Genomic DNA, 23,041 nt, shown 5'->3' with positions numbered 1-23,041 from the left:
TCATTGAAGGTTTGTTGGCTTTTTGGCTTTTGTACATAATCAATACATAACAACAATAAATGGTAAGTAAATAATCAATAAATGAGTAATAAATAATAAAGTATTCACCCACATAAATACGTAGGGAAGTGCAAAAAATAACAACACACAAATCAACAACATAATCAACATTGGTAGTCGACATAGTGAACATGACATAGTCAACAAAAGTAGTAGTTGACATAGTCAACAAAAGTAGTAGTTGACATAGTCAACAAAAGTAGTAGTTGACATAGTCAACAAAAGTAGTAGTTGACATAGTCAACAAAAGTAGTAGTTGACATAGTCAACAAAAGTAGTAGTTGACATAGTCAACAAAAGTAGTAGTTGACATAGTCAACAAAAGTAGTAGTTGACATAGTCAACAAAAATAGTAGTTGACATAGTCAACAAAAATAGTAGTTGACATAGTCAACAAAAATAGTAATTGACATAGTCAACAAAAGTTGTAGTTGACATAGTCAACAAAAGTAGTAGTTGACATAGTCAACAAAAGTAGTAGTCAACATAATCAACAGTAGTAGTCAACATAGTCAACAAAAGTAGTAGTCAAAATGGTCAACAAAAGTAGTAGTTGACATAGTCAACATTAGTAGTAAACATAGTCAACATGAGTAGTAGTCGACATAATCAACATTAGTAGTCGAAAATAGTGAACAAAAGTATTAGTCGACAGTCAACAAAAGTAGTAGTCGACAAAGTCAGCAAAAGTAGTAGTCGACATTATCAACAAAAGTAGTAGTCGACATAATCAACAAAAGTAGTAGTCGACATAATCAACAGTAGTAGTCAACATAGTCAACAAAAGTAGTAGTCGACATGATCAACAGTAGTAGTCGAAATGGTCAACATAAGTAGTAGTCGACATAGTCAACATGAGTAGTAGACAACATAAGTAGTAATCGACATAGTCAACATGAGTAGTAGACAACAAAAGTAGTAGTCGACATAGTCAACAAAAGTAGTAGTCGACATAGTCAACAAAAGTAGTAGTCGACATAGTCAACAAAAGTAGTAGTCGACAGTCAACAAAAGTAGTAGTCGACAGTCAACATGAGTAGTAGACAACAAAAGTAGTAGTTGACATAGTCAACAAAAGTAGTAGTCGACAGTCAACAAAAGTAGTAGTCGACATAGTCAACAAAAGTAGTAGTCGACATAGTCAACAAAAGTAGTAGTCGACATAGTCAACAAAAGTAGTAGTCGACATAGTCAACAAAAGTAGTAGTCGACATAGTCAACAAAAGTAGTAGTCGACATAGTCAACAAAAGTAGTAGTCGACATAGTCAACAAAAGTAGTAGTCGACATACTCAACAAGAGTAGTAGTCGACATAGTCAACATGAGTAGAAGTGGACATAGTCAACATGAGTAGTAGACAACAAGTAGTAGACGACAAAGTCAACAAAAGTAGTAGTCGACATAGTCAACAGAAGTAGTAGTCGACATAGACAACAAAAGTAGTAGTCGACATACTCAACAAGAGTAGTAGTCGACATAGTCAACATGAGTAGAAGTGGACATAGTCAACATGAGTAGTAGACAACAAGTAGTAGACGACAAAGTCAACAAAAGTAGTAGTCGACATAGTCAACAGAAGTAGTAGTCGACATAGACAACAAAAGTAGTAGTCGACATACTCAACAAGAGTAGTAGTCGACATAGTCAACATGAGTAGAAGTGGACATAGTCAACATGAGTAGTAGACAACAAGTAGTAGACGACAAAGTCAACAAAAGTAGTAGTCGACATAGTCAACAGAAGTAGTAGTCGACATAGACAACAAAAGTAGTAGTCGACAGTCAACATGAGTAGAAGTGGACATAGTCAACATGAGTAGAAGTGGACATAGTCAACATGAGTAGTAGACAACAAGTAGTAGTCAACAAAGTCAACAAAAGTAGTAGTCGACATAGTCAACAAAAGTAGTAGTCGACATAGTCAACAAAAGTAGTAGTCGACATAGTCAACAAAAGTAGTAGTCGACATAGTCAACAAAAGTAGTAGTCGACATAGTCAACAAAAGTAGTAGTCGACATAGTCAACAAAAGTAGTAGTCGACATACTCAACAAGAGTAGTAGTCGACATAGTCAACATGAGTAGAAGTGGACATAGTCAACATGAGTAGTAGACAACAAGTAGTAGACGACAAAGTCAACAAAAGTAGTAGTCGACATAGTCAACAGAAGTAGTAGTCGACATAGACAACAAGAGTAGTAGTCGACATAGTCAACATGAGTAGAAGTGGACATAGTCAACATGAGTAGTAGACAACAAGTAGTAGACGACAAAGTCAACAAAAGTAGTAGTCGACATAGTCAACAGAAGTAGTAGTCGACATAGACAACAAAAGTAGTAGTCGACATACTCAACAAGAGTAGTAGTCGACATAGTCAACATGAGTAGAAGTGGACATAGTCAACATGAGTAGTAGACAACAAGTAGTAGACGACAAAGTCAACAAAAGTAGTAGTCGACATAGACAACAAAAGTAGTAGTCGACAGTCAACATTAGTAGAAGTGGACATAGTCAACATGAGTAGTAGACAACAAGTAGTTGTCGACCTAGTCAACAAAAGTAGTTGTGGACATAGTCAACATGAATGAGTAGTAGTCCACATAAGTGGACATAGTTAGAAAGCACACAATTGGGTTTTTTACAGAAGCTTTATTGGCTTTTTGGCTCCTGTCGCATTTCCTTCTCATACTGCTAATGGACTTCTGTAATCAAGGGCCGCCACACCATCAATGATGTCACGCTCGATGTCCAAGAGGACGCTCAAAGTCAAGTTCCACCGCGAGTAGACTCGGACATAAGTCAGATGACGGCACCCTTCGACCAGCTCGTGTGTCTCCATGACTCACGGCCAATAGAATCAAGTTTTTTTTTCTTTAGGTAGCTACAAAACCATCGGGTTTGTACGTCATTAAAATTACGCGCGACCCCCGGGGGCCGCTTGCCGCATATCACGCTTTACGGCGCTGGCGTACCGCCATTTTCTCAAGAGGGATCAATGAGCGTGTTAGCCTCAAGGGCATGAAGGACAGAAAAAAGCCGCAAACTCATTTCATCGGCGACTGGGGGAAAAACGGGCAGGGTGGAGGGAACTTCAAAAGTTGGATAAAAGAAAGAGTAAAAAATCAAGTGCAAATAAGAATAGGAATCCAAAAAATTGCAAGATTAAGCTAAAGACAGAGAATTAAATATACGGACGAGAACCCAACAAGAATAAAAAAGCAAAGCTTGCACTAAAACTAGGCTACTAACCACTTAAGTCACTTTTTTACCTACTTATATAAATGACCACATATTCACGTTGACAACTTCTTATGTTGACTACTTATCTATGTTGACTACTTATCTATGTTGACTACTTATCTATGTTGACTACTTATCTATGTTGACTACTTATCTATGTTGACTACTTATCTATGTTGACTACTTATCTATGTTGACTACTTCTTATATTGACTACTTATCTATGTTGACTACTTCTTATGTTGACTACTTCTTATGTTGACTACTTCTTATGTTGACTACTTCTTATGTTGACTACTTCTTATGTTGACTACTTATCTATGTTGACTACTTCTTATGTTGACTACATCTTACGTTGACTACTTCTTATGTTGACTACTTCTTATGTTGACTAATTATTATGTTGACTACTTCTTATGTTGACTACTTCTTATGTTGACTACTTCTTATGTTGACTACTTCTTATGTTGACTACTTGTTATGTTGACTACTATTTATCTGTTGACTACTATTTATCTATGTTGACTACTTATCTATGTCTACTACCTATTTATGTTGACTACTAACTTATTATGTTTACTGCTACTTATTATGTAAACTACTAATTATTATTTTGACTACTACCTATTTATGTTGACTACTACCTACTATGTTGACTACTACCTATTATGTTGACTACTACCTATTTATGTTAACTACTACCTAATTATGTTGACTACTACCTATTTATGTTGACTACTACCTATTTATGTTGACTACTACTAATTATGATGACTACTAACTTATTATGTTTACTGCTACTTATTATGTAAACTACTAATTATTATTTTGACTACTACCTATTTATGTTGACTACTACCTATTTATGTTAACTACTACCTAATTATGTTGACTACTACCTATTTATGTTGACTACTACCTATTTATGTTGACTACTACCTATTTATGTTGACTACTACTAATTATGATGACTACTACTTATCAATGTTGACTACTACTAATTATGATGACTACTACTTATCAATGTTGACGACTACTAATTATGATGACTACTACTTATCAATGTTGACTACTACTAATTATGATGACTACTACTAATTATGATGACTACTACTTATCAATGTTGACTACTACTTAGTAAATTGACTACTATCTATGTTGACTACTACTTATCTATGTTGACTACTACGTATCAATGTTGACTACTACTTATCTATGTTGACTACTACGTATCAATGTTGACTACTACTTAGTAAATTGACTACTATCTATGTTGACTACTACATATCAATGTTGACTACGACTTAGCAAATTGACTACTACTTAGTAAATTGACTACTATCTAACATGACTACTACTTAGTAAATTGACCACTACTTAGTAAATTGACTACTATCTATGTTGACTACTACTTAGTAAATTGACTACTATCTATGTTGACTACTACTTAGTAAATTGACTACTACCTATGTTGACTACTACTTACTACTTGTTATGTTGACTTCTTATTATGATGACTACTCCTAATTATGTTGACTACTACTTATTATGTTTACTACTACTTATTATGTTGACTACTTACTACTTGTTATGTTGACGTCTTATTATGATGACTACTCCTTATGTTAACTACTACTTACTACTTGTTATGTTAAATACTTGTCTATGTTGACTACTACTTAATTGGACACCTACCTATGTTGACAACTACTTGTGTTGACTACTACTTATGTTGACTACTATTTATTTATTTATTATTATTAATTAATTATTTATCTGTTTGATGTTATTTGTGCACTTTTCTGTGCACCCTCCTTAATTATGGTATTGATGACTTTTTCTATTGACTACTTATTCATTGATTTCTTGTCTTTTAATTATTTATTGTTATGAATCATTATGCACTTTTTGTGCACCCTACTGATTTATGTTATTGACTACTTATTTATTTATTATTTATAACTTGTTTTATGATTATTTATTGATGATTTAGTTGTCTGTTTGTTTGTTTTTGTTATTTGTGCACCATAGTTTCTTACATTGTTGACTACATATTATTTGTTACTTTTTTAATGATTGTTGTTATTATTGAGGATTTATTTTTCTTTTTGTTTGTTGTTGTTATTTAGTCACGTTGTCTTTAAATCTCTTTATACTTGTTTAATGACAATAAAAGGATTTCATTCATTTAAAGCTACATACACGGGTTAACGAGGCAGGTGCGTGACAACCACAGCTGAAAGCAATGGGAAATCAAGGGAAAAAAGTCAAGGCTACATCAACAGAAAACTAAAAGAACACTTAGCTAACAGTTGTTTTTAAATCTTTATAAGCTTTAGTAGTGTTTTTGTTTCACAAGAACACAACAGGATTCTGTTCCAAGATGGATTTTGAAAGTAAGGGCCGTTTTTTTCCGGGTTAAATCTGTTATCAAAAAGCGTGTTTGTTAAGCAGGGCTTGAAATGGCATCAATTCATTCGAGTAGATGATGCACTCGGTTAATTATACTCACCATTACAGCTGAGTCCAGGATTTTATTGTTGCTCATGTTGGTCATTTTATAAAATAAATGTCATTTTCTTCCATTTAGGCTGCCAAAATTAATCGATGAATGAATTGACAGCTTTTTTCAATCGTCATTTCCGGACAGTAAAATTAGTACAAATCTTCTCTTTGAGCTTCTTAATTGCAAATATTCCTTTGTAGTGGATTTATTAAAATGTATTTATTTTTTTTAAATCAGCAAATAAGGCAAATATTCAATCTATCACGTTTAAATTTTTAAAAAACCAATAATTCAATCTATCATATATATATTTTTTAATTTTTAAATTTAAAATGGAAAAAGGGTAAATATTGTGTTTTTAAACATTTATATACAGCGAAAAATAAAAGGGGGTAATACATTAGATAGATTTATATATTTTATTTTACAAATTTGGATTAAAATGCCTAAATATTCAGTTTGAAATTGATCGTGGATTTTTTTAAATGTATTTAATTTTTTAAAATATGAAAATAAGGCAAATATTCAATCTATGATATATTTTTAACTTTATTTTTTTATTTTAAATGGAAAAAGGGTAAATATTGCGTTTTTAAAAATCTATATACAGCGAAAAATAAAAGGGGGAAATACTTTAGATATATTTAGATATTTTATTTTACAAATTTGGATTAAAAGGCCGAAATATTCAGTTTTTTATTGATCGTGGATTTTTTAAAATGTATTTATTTTTTTTAAATCTGAAAATAAAGCAAATATTCAATCTATTATATATTTTTAACTTTATTTTTTTATTTTAAATGGGAAAAGGGTAAATATTGCGTTTTTAAAAATCTATATACAGTGAAAAATAAAAGGGGGAAATACTTTAGATATATTCAGATATTTTGTTTTTAAATTTTGGATTAAAACACCTAAATATTCCGTTTGTTATTGATTTAAAAAAAATGCTTTTTGTACTAAAAACAACACAAAAAAATGACATTTTTGTATTAAAAAATATTGCAGGTATTGATTTAAAAATGGAAATCACATTCCATAAACATGTATAATTTTCATTTGAATTTCATCATAAAACAGAAAATCGGCCGCACAAAATGATGCGGCGGGCCAGATTTGGCCTCTGGGCCACCACTTTGACACCCTTGCTTTATCTTGTATTTTTCCAACTGTTTTTTTTTCATATCTAATAGGTACACCTTTATGTGGTCCTTATTTACGTAAACATTGTGACAAATATGTATATAAATATACATATTTATGTTTATATATGGACATTTTTGAGGGAAAAACATGATTAAAATGTAAAACTGAGGAAGACTGCAAAAACTATTGGAAAAAAATCTGCACTTTTTTTTTTATGCAATTAGGTCACGTCTGCAAGCGCGGCCAGAGATAATTAAGAGGTTAGCGCCGAGGCACTTGTGGCGCTCGTTAATTTTACAAAGCAAGAGTGACGATCATTACGCCGCGCCTCTCCGGGATGCCTAGTAAAGAAAAGGGCCGTTTGTCTTTTTATTTCAGCTTGCTTGTAAAGAGCGACCGATCATTCGTTGAGCTCAGCTGTGCTTGTAAACATAGCAGATTAGCACGTGTTAGCCACTAGTTGACGTGAGGTCAATTATTCCTAGTCACACTAGGATCGAATTCGAACATAAGCATGATAATATCGCATTTTCTCGCATAAAAACCGTATTTGTAACAAAAAAATGACGACTGAATCAAGGGTACGGCTTATATGCACACAACATAGTCAACATGAATAGTAGTCGAAATGGTCAACATAAGTAGTAGTCGACATAGTCAACATGAGTAGTAGACAACATAAGTAGTAGTCAACATAGTCAACATGAGTAGTAGACAACATAAGTAGCAGTCGACATAGTCAACATGAGTATTATTATTATTATTATAGTAGACAACATAAGTAGCAGTCGACGTAGTCAACATGAGTAGTAGACAACAAAAGTAGTAGTCGACATAGTCAACATGAGTATTAGTCGATTGAAATAGTCAACAAGAGTAGTAGTCGACATAATCAACATAAGTAGAAGTCGACATAATCAACATTAGTAGTCGAAAATAGTGAACATTAGTAGTCGACATAGTCAACAAAAGTAGTAGTCGACATAGTCAACATGAGTAGTAGACAACATAAGTAGTAGTCGACATAGTCAACATGAGTAGTAGACAACATAAGTAGTAGTCGACATATTCAACATGAGTATTAGTCGATTGAAATAGTCAACAAGAGTAGTAGTCGACATAATCAACATAAGTAGAAGTCGACATAATCAACATTAGTAGTCGAAAATAGTGAACATTAGTAGTCGACATAGTCAGCAAAAGTAGTAGTCGACATAGTCAACATGAGTAGTAGACAACATAAGTAGTAGTCGACATAGTCAACATGAGTAGTAGACAACATAAGTAGTAGTCGACATAGTCAACACGAGTAGTAGACAACATAAGTAGTAGACAACATAAGTAGCCAACATAGTCAACATAAGTAGCCAACATAGTCAACATAAGTAGTAGACAACATAAGTAGTCAACATAGTCAACATAAGTAGTAGTCGTCATAGTCAACATGAGTAGTTGACAACAAGAGCAGTAGTCGACATAATCAACATTAGTAGTCGAAAATAGTGAACATGAGTAGTAGTTGACATAGTCAACAAAAGTAGTAGTCGACATAGTCAAGATTAGTAGACAACATAGTCAACATGAGTAGTAGACAACATAAGTAGTAGTCGACATAGTCAACATGAGTAGTAGACAACATTAGTAGTCGACATAGTCAACATGAGTAGTAGACAACATAAGTAGTAGTCGACATAGTCAACATGAGTAGTAGACAACATAAGTAGTAGTCAACATAGTCAACATAAGTAGTAGTCGTCATAGTCAATATGCGTAGTTGACAACAAGTAGTAGTCGACATAGTCACATACGCGGAGGCGGCTAATATGCGAGAAAATTTGGTATAAGCCAAAATATGCACAATGAAAGGGCAAAAAATTGTTGCACTAGATTATAAATTGCATTATTTTGGCTGGAAGAAAAAAATACGGTAATGTTAAACAAAATACGCTCTTTAATGTAATATACTAACAAACTATAGTCTGAAAAAACCACATAGCAAGCTGTTGTCAGTCACAGTGAAAAAATAAATAAAGCCAAACTATGGGGAAAAAAGTGTAATTTATACTCCAGAGAATACTTTTTTTTAGCTAATAGCTAGGCATTACGGTTTATATAGTTTGTGTAGTTTTTTGGGGGGTGTAACAGTGGGTAGGTGATTATTTTTTTAAGGGTGTAAAAAAGCATACAAAATGTCCAGTTTAATAAAAAAAACCTTCAAATATTTTAATGTTTATTATTATATTTAGATTTTATTTTAATGCAATTTGGCTAACCTGTTATGAATATTACCGTATTTTCCGCACTATAAGAGACAACTGAAAGACTTCAATTTTCAAAATGTCTTCACCACTCTCGTCTAATGCCATTTTGTAGACTTCCAATTAAGCTCCTCCCCATCCCGGCAGGCTGCCAACATCAAGGACATCTTGCGCATTTTCCACCGCGAACTTGGGGAAACCAATTTTCTTAATTAGCTCTTTCGATTAATTACCATCCACTGGCAAGAAGACGTCATCTTCCGCAGTTTTGTCCACCCGCATTCCTAAAAATGAAATTGCTACCACATGTATCCTGCATATTATTTAAACTTCCACTCCAATTGGCTACCTGATAAACACCTTCCTGCCCTCTCATTGGTTAAATTATGAATAGTCATCAAAAACAATCATCGTTGATATTTTACCAAACGTAATTTTTTTGTTGTCTTTACCTGCATGTGTGTTTATGTTTTCTCAGCTGACAAACATTTGACTCCTCCCCCTTTACCCACGACCAATTTGAATAATTTCATTTTTTTCCCTCACCTATTTCATACAAAATTGGTATTTTTAATACTTTTTAAAGGGTTTAGAATTAGGTTGGATTAGGATTAGGGAATTTACATATAAAATGCAACTCTACTTACAAAAAATTCAAGTTAAGAGTGTAGGAATATTAATAAAATAGTCACAAAATTAATATTTTAATGTTTTTTCTATTAAACTGGACATTTTGTATGCTTTTTTTACACCCTTAAAAAATAATCACCTAATTCTCAAAGTTCTGTCACTATGGTAAAAATATATAATTTTTTGGGGTATAATTGCAATCATTTCAACTGCCTACCCACTGTTACACCCCCAAAAAACCTACACAAACTATATAAACTGAAATGCTAGCTATTAGCTTATGTAAAGGTTTAAGTCAATGACAACGCAAAGTTTTCTTGGTTGTTAATCGTCTTCTATTTGCATTGCGCTTTTAAAAAAAAAAACGTATTCTCTGGAGTATAAGTTGCACTTTTTTCCCATAATTTGGCTTTATTTTTTTTCACTGTGACTAACAACATTATATTTGTTTTTTTTCAGGCAACAGTTTGTTAGTATGTTACATTAAAGAGCTTATTTTGTCTAACATTACCGTATTTTTTCCTGCCAAAAAAATACAACTTATACTCCAGTGCGACATTTTTTTCCCTTTCATTGTGCATATTATGGCTTATACCGAATTTTCTCACATATTAGCCACCTCCGCGTATAAGCCGTACCCTTAAATGTGCCTTAAAATCGTTGAATTTGACGATTTCTCTCGTATAAGCCGCCCCACGTTGCATGTGGAATTTCTAATATATTTTATGAACCAAAAGCACATTATTAGGGTCAATATCATAAGGAATTAATTCATCCAGTAATAGTTGTTTTCTTACTGCAAAACAGAAAATAACCACAAATAGTCAATGTTAATTTGCCGACATCTACTGGTGAAAAAGAGTATAGCAACACCATAAGTCTTGTGCTCATATAAGCCGTACCATTGATTCAGTCATCATTTTTTTGAGTGACAAATAAGGCTTATATGCGAGAAAATATGGTAATTAATTGACACGTTTGCCTTCATTTTTCCTTTTTAGTGACCCAAATTTACAAAATTAAATTTGTTACTTTTTCTAATCGATTCCATCGTGGTTTACTTTAGTATTTTTAGGGAGATTTTACCATGTAAGAAATATGTCGTTTCTGGGGTGCCGCGGTACAGAATAGCGATTTACATTCACGTTTAATCTCATAGTGACATGTCTAGTAATTACACGATAATTACTACATTCTTCCCTTCCCGAGAAAAGCTCCGAGGCAGACTTGACGATTGGCCTCGATGAGCTTTTCCCGCGTTTCATTTCTTTTCTGCTCACTTTGATGCTCTTTTCTAGGGCCAATGAGACGAAAGCCTCAAGAAAAAGGCTGGATAAAAGAAGCCAGGTTGCCATTCATGCAGTTGTCGTTAATGTCATCACTTTAAAAAACATTGCTTTATTTGAAAGTCATCCATCACTGCTGGCATTTAATTTAAACCCGTGTAGGAAAATCAATAACCCATAGAATGTCCTGTTCGTGGCTTTTTACAGGGGGAACGTACTATACAAAGCCCGCAATCATAACTTGTTTGGAAGAAAGTCAAAACACCTTAAAAAGGGGCACGTCAGCAGTTTTTTTCCATAATGAGAGCAAGTACAGTAATCCCTCGAATATCGCGGACAAAGGACTTAGACTAAAATTCCCATTTACCATGTTTTTTTTAATTTATATCAAGAAGAGGAACTATATTCCCTGTGAGTACAGTAGTTAAAGTAGTCTAAACATTATATTTTGATATTAATACAGTCATATTTAATAAATATACTTTTTGAGAATTGTACTTGTGTACCTCTACTCACGAAATTAATGGGTTCCAGAACTGTTTTCGTACCTTGAAAATTTCGTAAGGTGTACTTTATATGTAAATTCTCTAGTTCGTTCTATGGTCCTCACACAACTACCAACTAAAAATTTAAAATTGGTCAAAGTGTCCCAATTTTGGATGAAAAATGTGAGGAAATACACAAAAATGAGAGAAAATTTTAAGTAAATTATTTATTAATGTCTTAAAACAAATAAAGCATATGAAAATGTGCCCTACGCCGCTGAAATAGTTCCTTCGCAGCCGTTAAATGGGAAATGTGATACCCGCGTTTGTCTGCCAGATGGCGGTAAGAGCCCGTTCTACCATGGTCGAAAGACGTACACTTTGTAGTACATTTTAGACTTTTACGTGTGCCCTATGTGTGTGAAAATATGTGCCGCATTGCATTTGTACGGTTTTTAACATGGATAGTGGTTGTTGTGAAACAGCCAATGAGAGCCCAGTAGAGGGTAGTGTGGTTCTAAAGTGACAATCAATGCATCTGCAACAATATTTTCAAAATAAAATTACGGATAAGGAAATGCATTTTGGGGGGGATTTCGTAAGTTGGATCTTTTTCGTATCTCGAGTCACTCATTTGCATATCAAAAATTTTGTAACCTGAACATTTTGTGCCTAGAGGCATTTGTAAGTAGAGGTAGCGATATTAGAGGGAATTAATGTCAAGGCAATGGCCCGGGGGCCAAATCTGGCCCGCCGCATCATTTTTGTGTGGTCCGAGGAAGTAAACGACATTCTGTTTTATGATCAAATACAAATAAAAATTATATATAAATAATATTTCCTGCATTTTTCCTTTTTTAAAACAATAATTGCGATTTCTTTTTAATCCCAAATTATATTTTTTTTTCTGTTTGGGTTTTTAGCCCCAAAGGCATTTTTTTTTTTAAATTTGAAAATAGATATGTAAAAATATTTTGTTTTCCACAATATTATTGAACATCATTAAAACATTTTCTTTCCTTCTAAAATAAAAAAAAATGATTAAAAGATGTTTTCCATCCCAAAAAACAAATTTTATGACCTCCCTCCACATTCATTTGAGTTGCCAAATAATATTTTTATCCTCCCTAAATTTAAACACCCCAATTTTAATTTGTTTATTTCTCCAATTATACTATGTTATGTTAACTTGAATGGGTACTGTATGTATAAAAAAATATATGGCTAAATTTAAATTTTAAGAAAAATATCAATTTTATTTTAGCATTTTGCTACCGTAGAAACTAGCGTTAAAATTTCCACTTATTTAGCTGAATGAGTCGTGGCTAGATTTTAAACTTGCTCACATATATACATATTTATGTTATATATATTTACACCACGATACACTCATGTACTCACACTTATTAAAACCTGTGAAAAGTAGGTGGGGCCATCTCCATCTGTGTACTTTTACTTCCCTTGTTTATTTTTTAGATTTTCCTCTCTCGCTCTCAACTTCATTTTTTATATGTTTAGATATGTTTTTTTTCTTGAATTTCATTCATAGATGTCAAAATATATTTTGTTTAGTGTTTTATCTGTTTATCTTTTCTCTATTTTGAAATAAATGGCCATACCGGATGTATTGTTTTGCATCATGGCGTCATGACGTCATGGCGTCATGACATCATGGCGTCATGACGTCATGACGTCATGGTGTTTTGGCGTTGTCACCTTGCAGTTTCGTGCATGTCGTCTTTTTATGCGCATATAAGCCGTACCCTCGATTCAGTCATCATTTTTTGTCCGACAAATGTGGCTTATATGCGGGTAAATACGGTTTGTGTGTGTATTCCAGTGGCAGTCCGTGCATTTTGGGGTAGCGCCTTCTGCTATCGGGATCAATCCAACCCTCAAAAACTATTTTATGGCTATAAAACCTCTACAGCAGCTACAGCTGCGACACATAAAAAATCATCAATAATAACCTCATACAATTGAAATATTATTTAGGAATATAGCCATATTTTACTCACCAAAAATCCTTTTTAGCTGTACACAATATCCATCCTCCTTTCTTTCTTCCTTCTTTTCTATCGCCATCGAAGCTAATGCTGAAAGTCGAGCCTGTCCTGTCATATTTCCGGCATATTCCGTCTTGAAAATGGCTTTAAATCAACACAACAATATATTTGCTTGTGCAGCTAGCTCCAAATACAGTTTGCTAGCTCTTTGTAGTTAGCGCACTGATAGTGGCGCACACACCTTTTTCCCGGCTGTAACAGGCTTGCTAGCTTCGGAGTTGACCGCCCTTTCTTAATGATGTCCATTTTTTTCTGGAAAAGTCCGTCTGGAAAATAGCTGTGTGAGCAAATCTGCAACCAAATGCATTTGTTTTCCTAAATCGGCCATTGTGGGTGGAGTTTCGTGATCTCTGGCTGCCTCACTCTGGTTTTGGCCCGCCTACTCTCTATAGCTAGCGAATAATAGTTGGTGAAAGCAATGACGTATCCCAGCCAGCAAAATGGCAATGCCTGCGAAAAAGCATTGTCGGGTTGCCAGCTCGAAATCTGATTGGTTAAAAGCAACAGTCTTGTTTAATGCAGCAGAGCCCGCAGAACTGATTGTGAAGGCTTTCAGGCAGATTTCTGATCCTGGCAACAAATAATGGCTGAAATGTGATTGGTTAAATGCTTCAATATGAAAAAACACATCTGGAAGCAGTGCAAACAGGGGGGAAAGCAATGAAAGGAAACTAACAGACAATTTGGAAGTATTGATGGACAAAATATAATATATGATTCAGATATTTCTTAGGCCAGCAGAGAAGGCCTTGAAGGCCCTGACGGCCCGCCACTGGTGTATACCTTCGAAGTACTTCGCCGTGCTAGATCAAAAGAAGCCATCTGACATCTGCTCACTGCCTTCCAAGCTAATTAACCGCAACTACAGGCAAGCACGCACAGTGTACAGGGTAGCAATTAGCTTCTGCTCTTTGATTTTGTTTATGTTTCTTGTTTTTTATTTTTTGGCGCATTTCCCCAAAATAGCTAAAAGCTCAGAAGACGTTATTAGCAAAGCGAGCAATTTGAACTCGGACAAATTAAGGGAATGGGGAGCGATTCATCAAAGAGAGGTTCTTTGATGCCACGCCCATAAGACTAAAAATAAAAAATAAATGACATTTTGCCATTTTAATATCGATGAAAAGTTTATAGTGTAGGAACAATTATACATATTCCAAATAGTTTTAAATAGAGACCATAAAAATACTGTTCCGGCCGTTGCGGTGATTGGCCAATTGTGAAAGGTCCTGTAACGTATTAACCTCGATAAACAAGTTATTACTGTAATGTAAAAACTCCACTAACATGAGTGGATATATAACACATCCCCCTACTACTACTACTTTTTCTACTACTTTGAATGTGAAACATAGCCCTTACTGCTACTACTACTGTTTCTACTACTACAGCTCTCACTAAGTGATGGGAAACACAACTCCCTACTACTACTACAACTACTACTATTATTACTACAGCTCTATCGAGTGGATCCATAACACAACCCCCTACTACTACAGCTCCATCTATTGGATCTATAACAAAACCCACCACTACTAATACAGCTCAATCTAGCGAAAGTAAAACTCCCGCATTACTACTACTACTACTACCACTATTACTGCTACTACTACCACTATTACTGCTGCTACTACTACTACCACTATTACTGCTACTGCTACTACTACTACCACTATTACTGCTACTGCTACTACTACTACCACTATTACTGCTACTACCACTATTACTGCTACTGCTACTACTACTACCACTATTACTGCTACTACCACTATTACTGCTACTACTACTACCACTATTACTGCTACTGCTACTACTACTACCACTATTACTGCTACTGCTACTACTACTACCACTATTACTACTACTACTACTACCAGTATTACTGCTACTGCTACTACTACTGCCACTATTACTACTACTACTACCACTAATACTACTACCACTATTAATACTACCACTACTACTACCACTAGTACTACTACTACTACTACTACCACTATTACTACTACTACCACTATTACTACTAATACTTCTACTACTACTGCCACTATTACTACAACTACTACAGCTTCATCTAGTGACTCTATAACATAACCTACTACTACTACGACCACAGATGAATCTAGTGGATGTTTATCCCTTACTACTACTACTACTACTACTGTTTTTACCACTACAGCTCCATCTAGTGGATCTATAACACAATCCCTTAATACTAATACAGCTCCATCTACTGGACCCCCCTTTTTTTACTACTACTACTACCCCAACTGGATTTACTTGTATAACATAATCCCCTACTACCTCTACCACCACCACTTCACTACTACTACTACTACTACCGTGTTTTAAAACATACACAAAACATTTTTTTAAAGTAAGGCATTTTTTAAAGGGGCGCCTTATAGTTTGGAAAATACGGTAGATAAGTGGCATTGCAGTATAAGCCATTTTTTATTTGATCAGAAACCAAGAACAAACATACGTTAAGTACAGATATTAAAATGAAGTACAACAGGCTAAATATGCATCTGTTAACATAACCACTTTGCAGATAGCTAATGCAAACACACACACACATACACACACACCATTTTAATAATGCCCTCCCCGTGACGCGAGTCAGCACTTGAGTGTTTATTTTACACGGGAGAAGCAGATCATTTTGGAATATAATAACTCAGACCATCGCATTTGCATGCAAAGCCACATAAAGCGGCGCCATCAAACATGGCGGTGAGGGCAATTAAAAAGACGGATGGCCAGCGGCAAATTAAATCAAGACCTGCTTACGTCATTGGCTGTCGTAAATCAAGGGGGGGTCCAAGGGGGTTTTCAACAAATCACTGAAATTGCTTCATTTTATTTTTGCGAGTGATCGTTTCCAACTTGATTTCCGGTACGGGTTTGTTTTAGGCCTTCTTTCCTGTTATTAATTAATATTTTGCTTTTAATTGGTGTTTTTGAGTGTCTTATAGATGCTTTGAAATCAAATGCATTATTATTTATTTGCTTTTATTGTCATACAAGTACAATTTAAAATCTCGCCACAAAGTACACAACAACAAACAAAAATGTCATAATCAATAAATAAGTCATAAATAAACAAGTAGTCACAGCATAAATAAGTAGCGATAAAATATTGATGGATAGTAAAAATAACCAATCAATAAATAAATAAATAAATAATTAGTCATAATATGTAGTCAACAACATAAATAAGTAGAGAAGTGCACAAATAAAAACAACAAACAAACATATACATAAATAATCAATAGATATTAACAATAAATAATAATTACATAATTGATAAATAAGTAATAAATAAATGTTTTTAATTTGTAGATTATGACACAATCCCCTACTACTACTACTACTACTACTACTACCACTATTACTATTACTACTGTTTCTACTACTACAGCTCCATCTAAGGAATGTGAAACACAACCCTCTACTACTACTACTGCATTTTCTACTATTACTGCTACTACTGTTTCTACTGCTACTGCTGCTACTGTTTCTACTGCTACTGCTACTGCTACTACTGTTTCTACTAATACTGCTACTACTGTTTCTACTACTACTGTTTCTACTACTGCTAATACTGCTACTACTGTTTCTACTACTGCTAATACTGCTACTACTGTTTCTACTACTGCTAATACTGCTACTACTGTTTCTACTACTGCTAATACTGCTACTACTGTTTCTACTACTGCTAATACTGCTACTACTGTTTCTACTACTGCTAATACTGCTACTACTGTTTCTACTACTGCTAATACTGCTACTACTGTTTCTACTACTACTAATACTGCTACTACTGTTTCTACTACTACTAATACTGCTACTACTGTTTCTACTACTACTAATACTGCTACTACTGTTTCTACTACTACTAATACTGCTACTTCTGTTTCTACTACTACTAATACTGCTACTACTCTTTCTACTGCTACTACTGTTTCTACTGTTTCTACTACTATTGCTACTGCTACTACTGTTTCTACTACTTCTGTTACTACTGTTTCTACTACTTCTGTTACTACTGTTTCTACTACTTCTGCTACTACTGTTTCTACTACTTCTGCTACTACTGTTTCTACTACTGTTTCTACTACTTCTACTACTATTGCTACTACTGTTTCTACTACTACTGCTACTGCTAAAACTGTTTCTACTACTACTAATACTGCTACTGCTACTATTGTTTCTACTAATAATACTGCTCCTGCTACTGCTGTTTCTACGACTACTGCTACCGCTACTACTGTTTCTACTGCTACTGCTACTACTGTTTCTGCTACTACTGTTTCTGCTACTACTGTTTCTACTACTACTGTTTCTACTACTTCTGCTACTACTGTTTCTACTACTACTGCTACCACTACTACTGTTTCTACTACTACTGCGACTGCTACTACTGTTTCTACTACTACAGCTCCATCTAATGGATCGATATCTCTATTCCCGCCTTTTAAAACGGCAAAATCTCAGCTGGACCATCGAGAAGTGCGTTCGAAATATATCTAAAACATCTTTCTTTAATGTCTGCTGAAATATTTGTACCACTTAATGAATAATTAAACTGCAAATCCAACGTAAAGGTTAATGAAGGGAGACAGACGGCAAAGTGGGAAAGAGTAATGAAGCTCGGAAGGACACGTCAAAGGCAAAATTTGTTAGAAGAATGGAAATTGTGCGGGTTGGGAAGGGGGGGGGGGGTTCATAGAAGGATTAAAGGACAAGCTAGAAGGAAGCACCCCCAGGAGCGTTGGGGTCTTCAGTTCCGCTCGCGGCCTCGTCTCCCCAAATGCCTTTCGGTTCTAAATTTAGAGCGTTACACAACAGAGTTGCATCATCTGCCAACATACTTTTTTTTTAAATATATCTTTATTCACCCGAATTCACTCTGCCATTTTTCATCTCCAAGCCCAACTCATAAAGATGTTTTTTTTGTAATCGAGTTAAGACGAGTGAGATGCGTCAATGTCATTTTTTATTTATGGACTTGTCTGGGTGGGAGAGGACAGACATGATTGGACAGTGTTTTTTTGAGGGGGGGGGGCGCTTTCATGTGGTCATAGGGGATGGGATAATATATCTAAATTGTGATGTACATGATACTTTCTTTCAATTTCCCAGTTTTTAAGAACAAAACTTTAAATGAACATGTTTTAATATTAAAAATAATATTGAATATTGAACGTTGTTTTCACTTTTTTAATCCCAATTTTTTATTAAATCTAAAATGTTGAAAAATCAATATTTTAAAAGAAAAGTATTTATACTTTTGTCCTTTTGTTTTTCAATGTAAATTGACTTTTTAATTAAACAAGATGAGATTAAAGCATAAAAAGACATATATTTTTGTAATCAGAAATTCTAAGTAAAAAAAATAATAATAATACATTTTAATGTACAAATAATCTATCGACTAAAGGTGAGAGTAGATAAATGGACCATTTACTTTTTGTTCAAATAAAAAAAATAAAGATAAATCAAACATGTCCGTTAGTCCACCTGGCAAAAATATCTCACCGTCCCCATTCTGGGGACACGTTGGAAAAGGACATTTTTCCATTCCTAGACCCCAAACGTCATATTCTCAAATACTTCAAGACGCCATATTGAAGTCAAAGAGTGAAAGGGGCAGATCAAAGGCGAGCGGCGAGTTTTATCTGCAATGCTGTAAAAGAGTCAGCATAAATTGTCCCACCGCCGCATGCAGATTTTCCGGGAATCTGCATTCCGCATCGGCCGTCCGCCAGCCATTTCTGTCCAACGTAGTACTTTGTAGTCCTTCAGTCCGCAACCCAGCAGATTTAAATCTCCTCTTTTTCGCTGGTGAATGTGCCACACGGTTTCCACGTTGGACAGTCGGTCAACTTCAGTCCACTTATATACCGTAATTTCCCCACGATAAGGCGCACCTTCAATGAATGGTCTATTTTAGAATTGGTTTGACATATAAGGCGCACCGGCTTATAAGACGCAGTTGTGGTGTTTGTGGTAGTCGATTTTGGTATACTACATCTACTATATGAAGTTGTAGTAATGGGGGAGTTATACATCCAATAGATGGAGCTGTAGTAGTAGTAGGGGATTGTGTTATAAACCCACTAGCTGGAGCTCTAGTAGTAGTGATAGTAGTAGTAGAGGATTGTGTTATACATCTACTATATGAAGTTTTAGTAGTGGTACTAGCTGGAGCTCTAGGAGTAGTAATAGTAGTAGTGACGAGGGGTTGTGCTATACATCCCCTAGATGGAGCTTTAGTAGTAGTAATAGTAGTAGTAGTAGTAGTAGTAGTAGTAGAAGATTGTGATATATCTACTATATGAAGTTGTAGTAGTGGTAATGGTGGGGGTGCTATACATCCATTAGATGGAGCTGTAGTAGTAGTAGGGGGTTGTGCTATACATCCCCTTAGATGGAGCTGTAGTAGTAGTAGGAGTGTGTTATAAATCTACCATATGAAGTTGTAGTAGTACTACTAATGGAGTGGTTATATATCCAATAGATGGAGCTGTAGTAGTAGTAGTAGAGTGTGTTATAAATCTACTATATGAAGGTGTAGTAGTAGTAGTAATGGGGGTGTTATACATCCACGAGATGGAGCTGTAGTAGTAGTAGTGGTAGCAGTAGTGGTAGTGGTGGTAGTAGTAGTAGTGGTAGTAGTAGTAGTGGTAGTAGTAGTAGTAGCAGTAGTGGTAGTAGTAGTAGTAGTGGTAGCAGTAGTGGTAGTAGTGGTAGCAGTAGTGATAGTGGTAGTAGTAGTAGTGGTAGCAGTAGTGGTAGTGGTGGTAGTAGTAGTGGTAGTAGTAGTAGCAGTAGTGGTGGTAGTAGTAGTGGTAGTAGTAGTGGTAGTAGTAGTGGTAGTAGTAATGGTAGCAGTAGTGGTAGTGGTGGTGGTAGTAGTAGTAGTAGGCAGTTGTGCTGTACATCCCCTTAGATGGAGCTCTAGTAGTAGTAGTGGAGTGTGTTATAAATCTACTATATGAAGTTGTAGTAGTAGTAATGGGAGTGTTATACATCCACTAGATGGAGCAGTAGTAGTAATAAGGAGGGTTATACATCCACTAAGCGTAACTGTAGTGGTAGTGGTAGTACTAGGAGGGGTAGTAGTAAGGGTCATGGTGGTGGTAGTAGAAGCAGTAGTGGTAGTGGGAACAGGAGGTGTAGTAGGAGGAGGTACTATGGGGGTTATACATCCACTAAGCGGAACTGTAGTTGTAGTAGGAGGGTTAGTAGGAGGAGGATGTGTTATACAGCCACAACTGTAGTAGTAATAGTAGTTATGGTTAGGGCTGCTAATAGGCATTTCATATTTCATGATGAGACACAGTATCAGTGGTAGTGGTAGTAATAGATTAGGGGATTATGTTATACATTCACTAGATGGAACTGTAGTAGTAGTGTGTTGTGTTGTAGATCCACTAGGTGGAGCTGTAGTTCTGCGTTGTGTTATTGTGTGTCAAGTCATGAATCCAAACATTCTTGAGGTTTTTGTTGAACAATTCTTATTTTGATGTCTTTTCCAGAGTGTCCAAATGAATCCCATGACTCAGCTCTACTACAAGAAGGTGAGTCCGACCACCCGGGCGGTCCAAAGTCCTCCCGCTGGGCCGCTCACGGCCATTTTGCTCTCCCAAGGCGACCTACTCGCCGTACCGCGACCGCATCCCGCTGCAGATCGTGCGGGCCGAGGTGGAGCTGTCGGCGGAAGAACGCGCCTACCTGACGGCGGTAGAGAAGGGCGACTACGCCGGCGTCAAGCACGCCCTGCGGGAAGCCGAGGTCTACTACAACATGGACGTCAACTGCCTGGACCCGCTGGGCCGCAGCGCGCTGCTCATCGCCATCGAGAACGAGAACCTGGAAATCATGGAGCTTCTCCTCGACCACGGCATCTACACGGGCGACGCCCTCCTCTACGCCATCAGGAAGGAGGTGGTGGGCGCGGTGGAGTTGCTGCTGTCGCACCGACGCCCCAGCGGCGAGAAACAGGTAGGCGGAGTTACTTCTTAGGCCAAAGGTAGCGCTAGCCGGTTTAGCGCTAATTTTGTGTGGTCAGCACCTCGGGTCATAGTTCTGAGATTGAGGTTTCAAATTCAGGTTCGCACCTTCCTATGTGAATTTTAGTGTTTTTTTTACTGGGTAGTCCAGTTTTCTCCCACATCTCAAAAGCATGCATGCTAGGCTAGCTGGTTGAACACTCTAAATTGCAGGTTCGGACCTACCTGTGTGGATTTAGGTGGGTTTTCTTCAGGTACTCGGGTTTCCTCCCACATCCCAAAAGCATGTATGCTAGGCTAGCTGGTTGAACACTCTAAATTGCATGTTCGGACCTACCTGTGTGGATTTAGGTGGGTTTTCTTCGGGTACTCCGGTTTCCTCCCACATCCCAAAAGCATGTATGCTAGGCTAACTGGTTGAACATCCCACATACCAAAAGCATGCATGCTAGGCTAGCTGGTTGAACACTCTAAATTGCAGGTTCGGACCTACCTGTGTGGATTTAGGTGGGTTTTTTTCAGGTACTCCGGTTTCCTCCTACATCCCAAAAGCATGTATGCTAGGCTAACGGGTTGAACAGTCTAAATTTTACCTAGCTAAGAGTGGTTAGCGCCTCGGGTCACAGTTCTGAGATCGAGGTTTCAATCCCAGGTTCGGACCTCCCTATGTGGATTTCAGTGGGTTTTCTTTGGGTACTCTCGTCACAGTTCTGAGATTGAGGCTTCAATCCCAGGTTCGGACCTCCCTATGTGGACTTCAGTGGGTTTTCTTTGGGTACTCCGGATTCCCCCCACATCCCAAAAGCATGCATGCTAGGCTAGCTGGTTGAACAGTCTAAATTGCACCTAGCTATGAGTGGTTAGCGCCTCGCGTCACAGTTCTGAGATCGAGGCTTCAATACCAGGTTCGGACCTCCCTATGTGGACTTGAGTGGGTTTTCTTTGGGTACTCTGGATTTCTACTACATCCCATGCTAGGCTAGCTGGTTAGACAGTCTAAATTTTGCCTAGCTATGAGCGGCTAGCACCTCGGGTCACAGTTCTGAGATTGAGGTTTCAATCCCAGGTTCGGACCTCCCTATGTGGACTCGAGTGGGTTTTCTTTGGATACTCCGGATTCCTCCCACATCCCAAAAGCATGCATGCTAGGCTAGCTGGTTGAACAGTCTAAATTGCACCTAGTTATGAGTGGTTAGCGCCTCGTGTCACAGTTCTGAGATTGAGGCTTCAATCCCAGGTTCGGACCTCCCTATGTGGACTTGAGTGGGTTTTCTTCGGGTACTCCGGATTCCTCCTACATCCCATGCTAGGCTAGCTGGTTGGACAGTATAAATTTGACCTAGC

General features: G+C 36.4%; 1 protein-coding gene across 3 annotated transcripts in view; it reads left to right on the top strand.

The window, feature by feature from the left end:
- LOC144065687 (short transient receptor potential channel 5-like) overlaps positions 1–23,041 on the top strand; it is a 77,788-nt gene that overhangs the window by 27,686 nt on the left and 27,061 nt on the right. For 2 of the 3 annotated variants that reach the window (XM_077588668.1, XM_077588669.1), the window contains exons 2-3: positions 21,224–21,265; positions 21,336–21,689. In XM_077588668.1, the coding sequence (XP_077444794.1) occupies positions 21,224–21,265; positions 21,336–21,689 (396 nt within the window). Of the gene's footprint in view, positions 1–5,376; positions 5,696–21,223; positions 21,266–21,335; positions 21,690–23,041 lie in introns of those variants that run through there. The other variant, XM_077588670.1, reaches the window with a different exon arrangement.

This window comes from Stigmatopora argus, chromosome 20 (assembly GCF_051989625.1).
Source record: "Stigmatopora argus isolate UIUO_Sarg chromosome 20, RoL_Sarg_1.0, whole genome shotgun sequence".
In the NCBI taxonomy this organism is placed as follows: Eukaryota; Metazoa; Chordata; class Actinopteri; order Syngnathiformes; family Syngnathidae; genus Stigmatopora; species Stigmatopora argus.
This window is presented reverse-complemented; position numbering and strand designations above follow the sequence as displayed.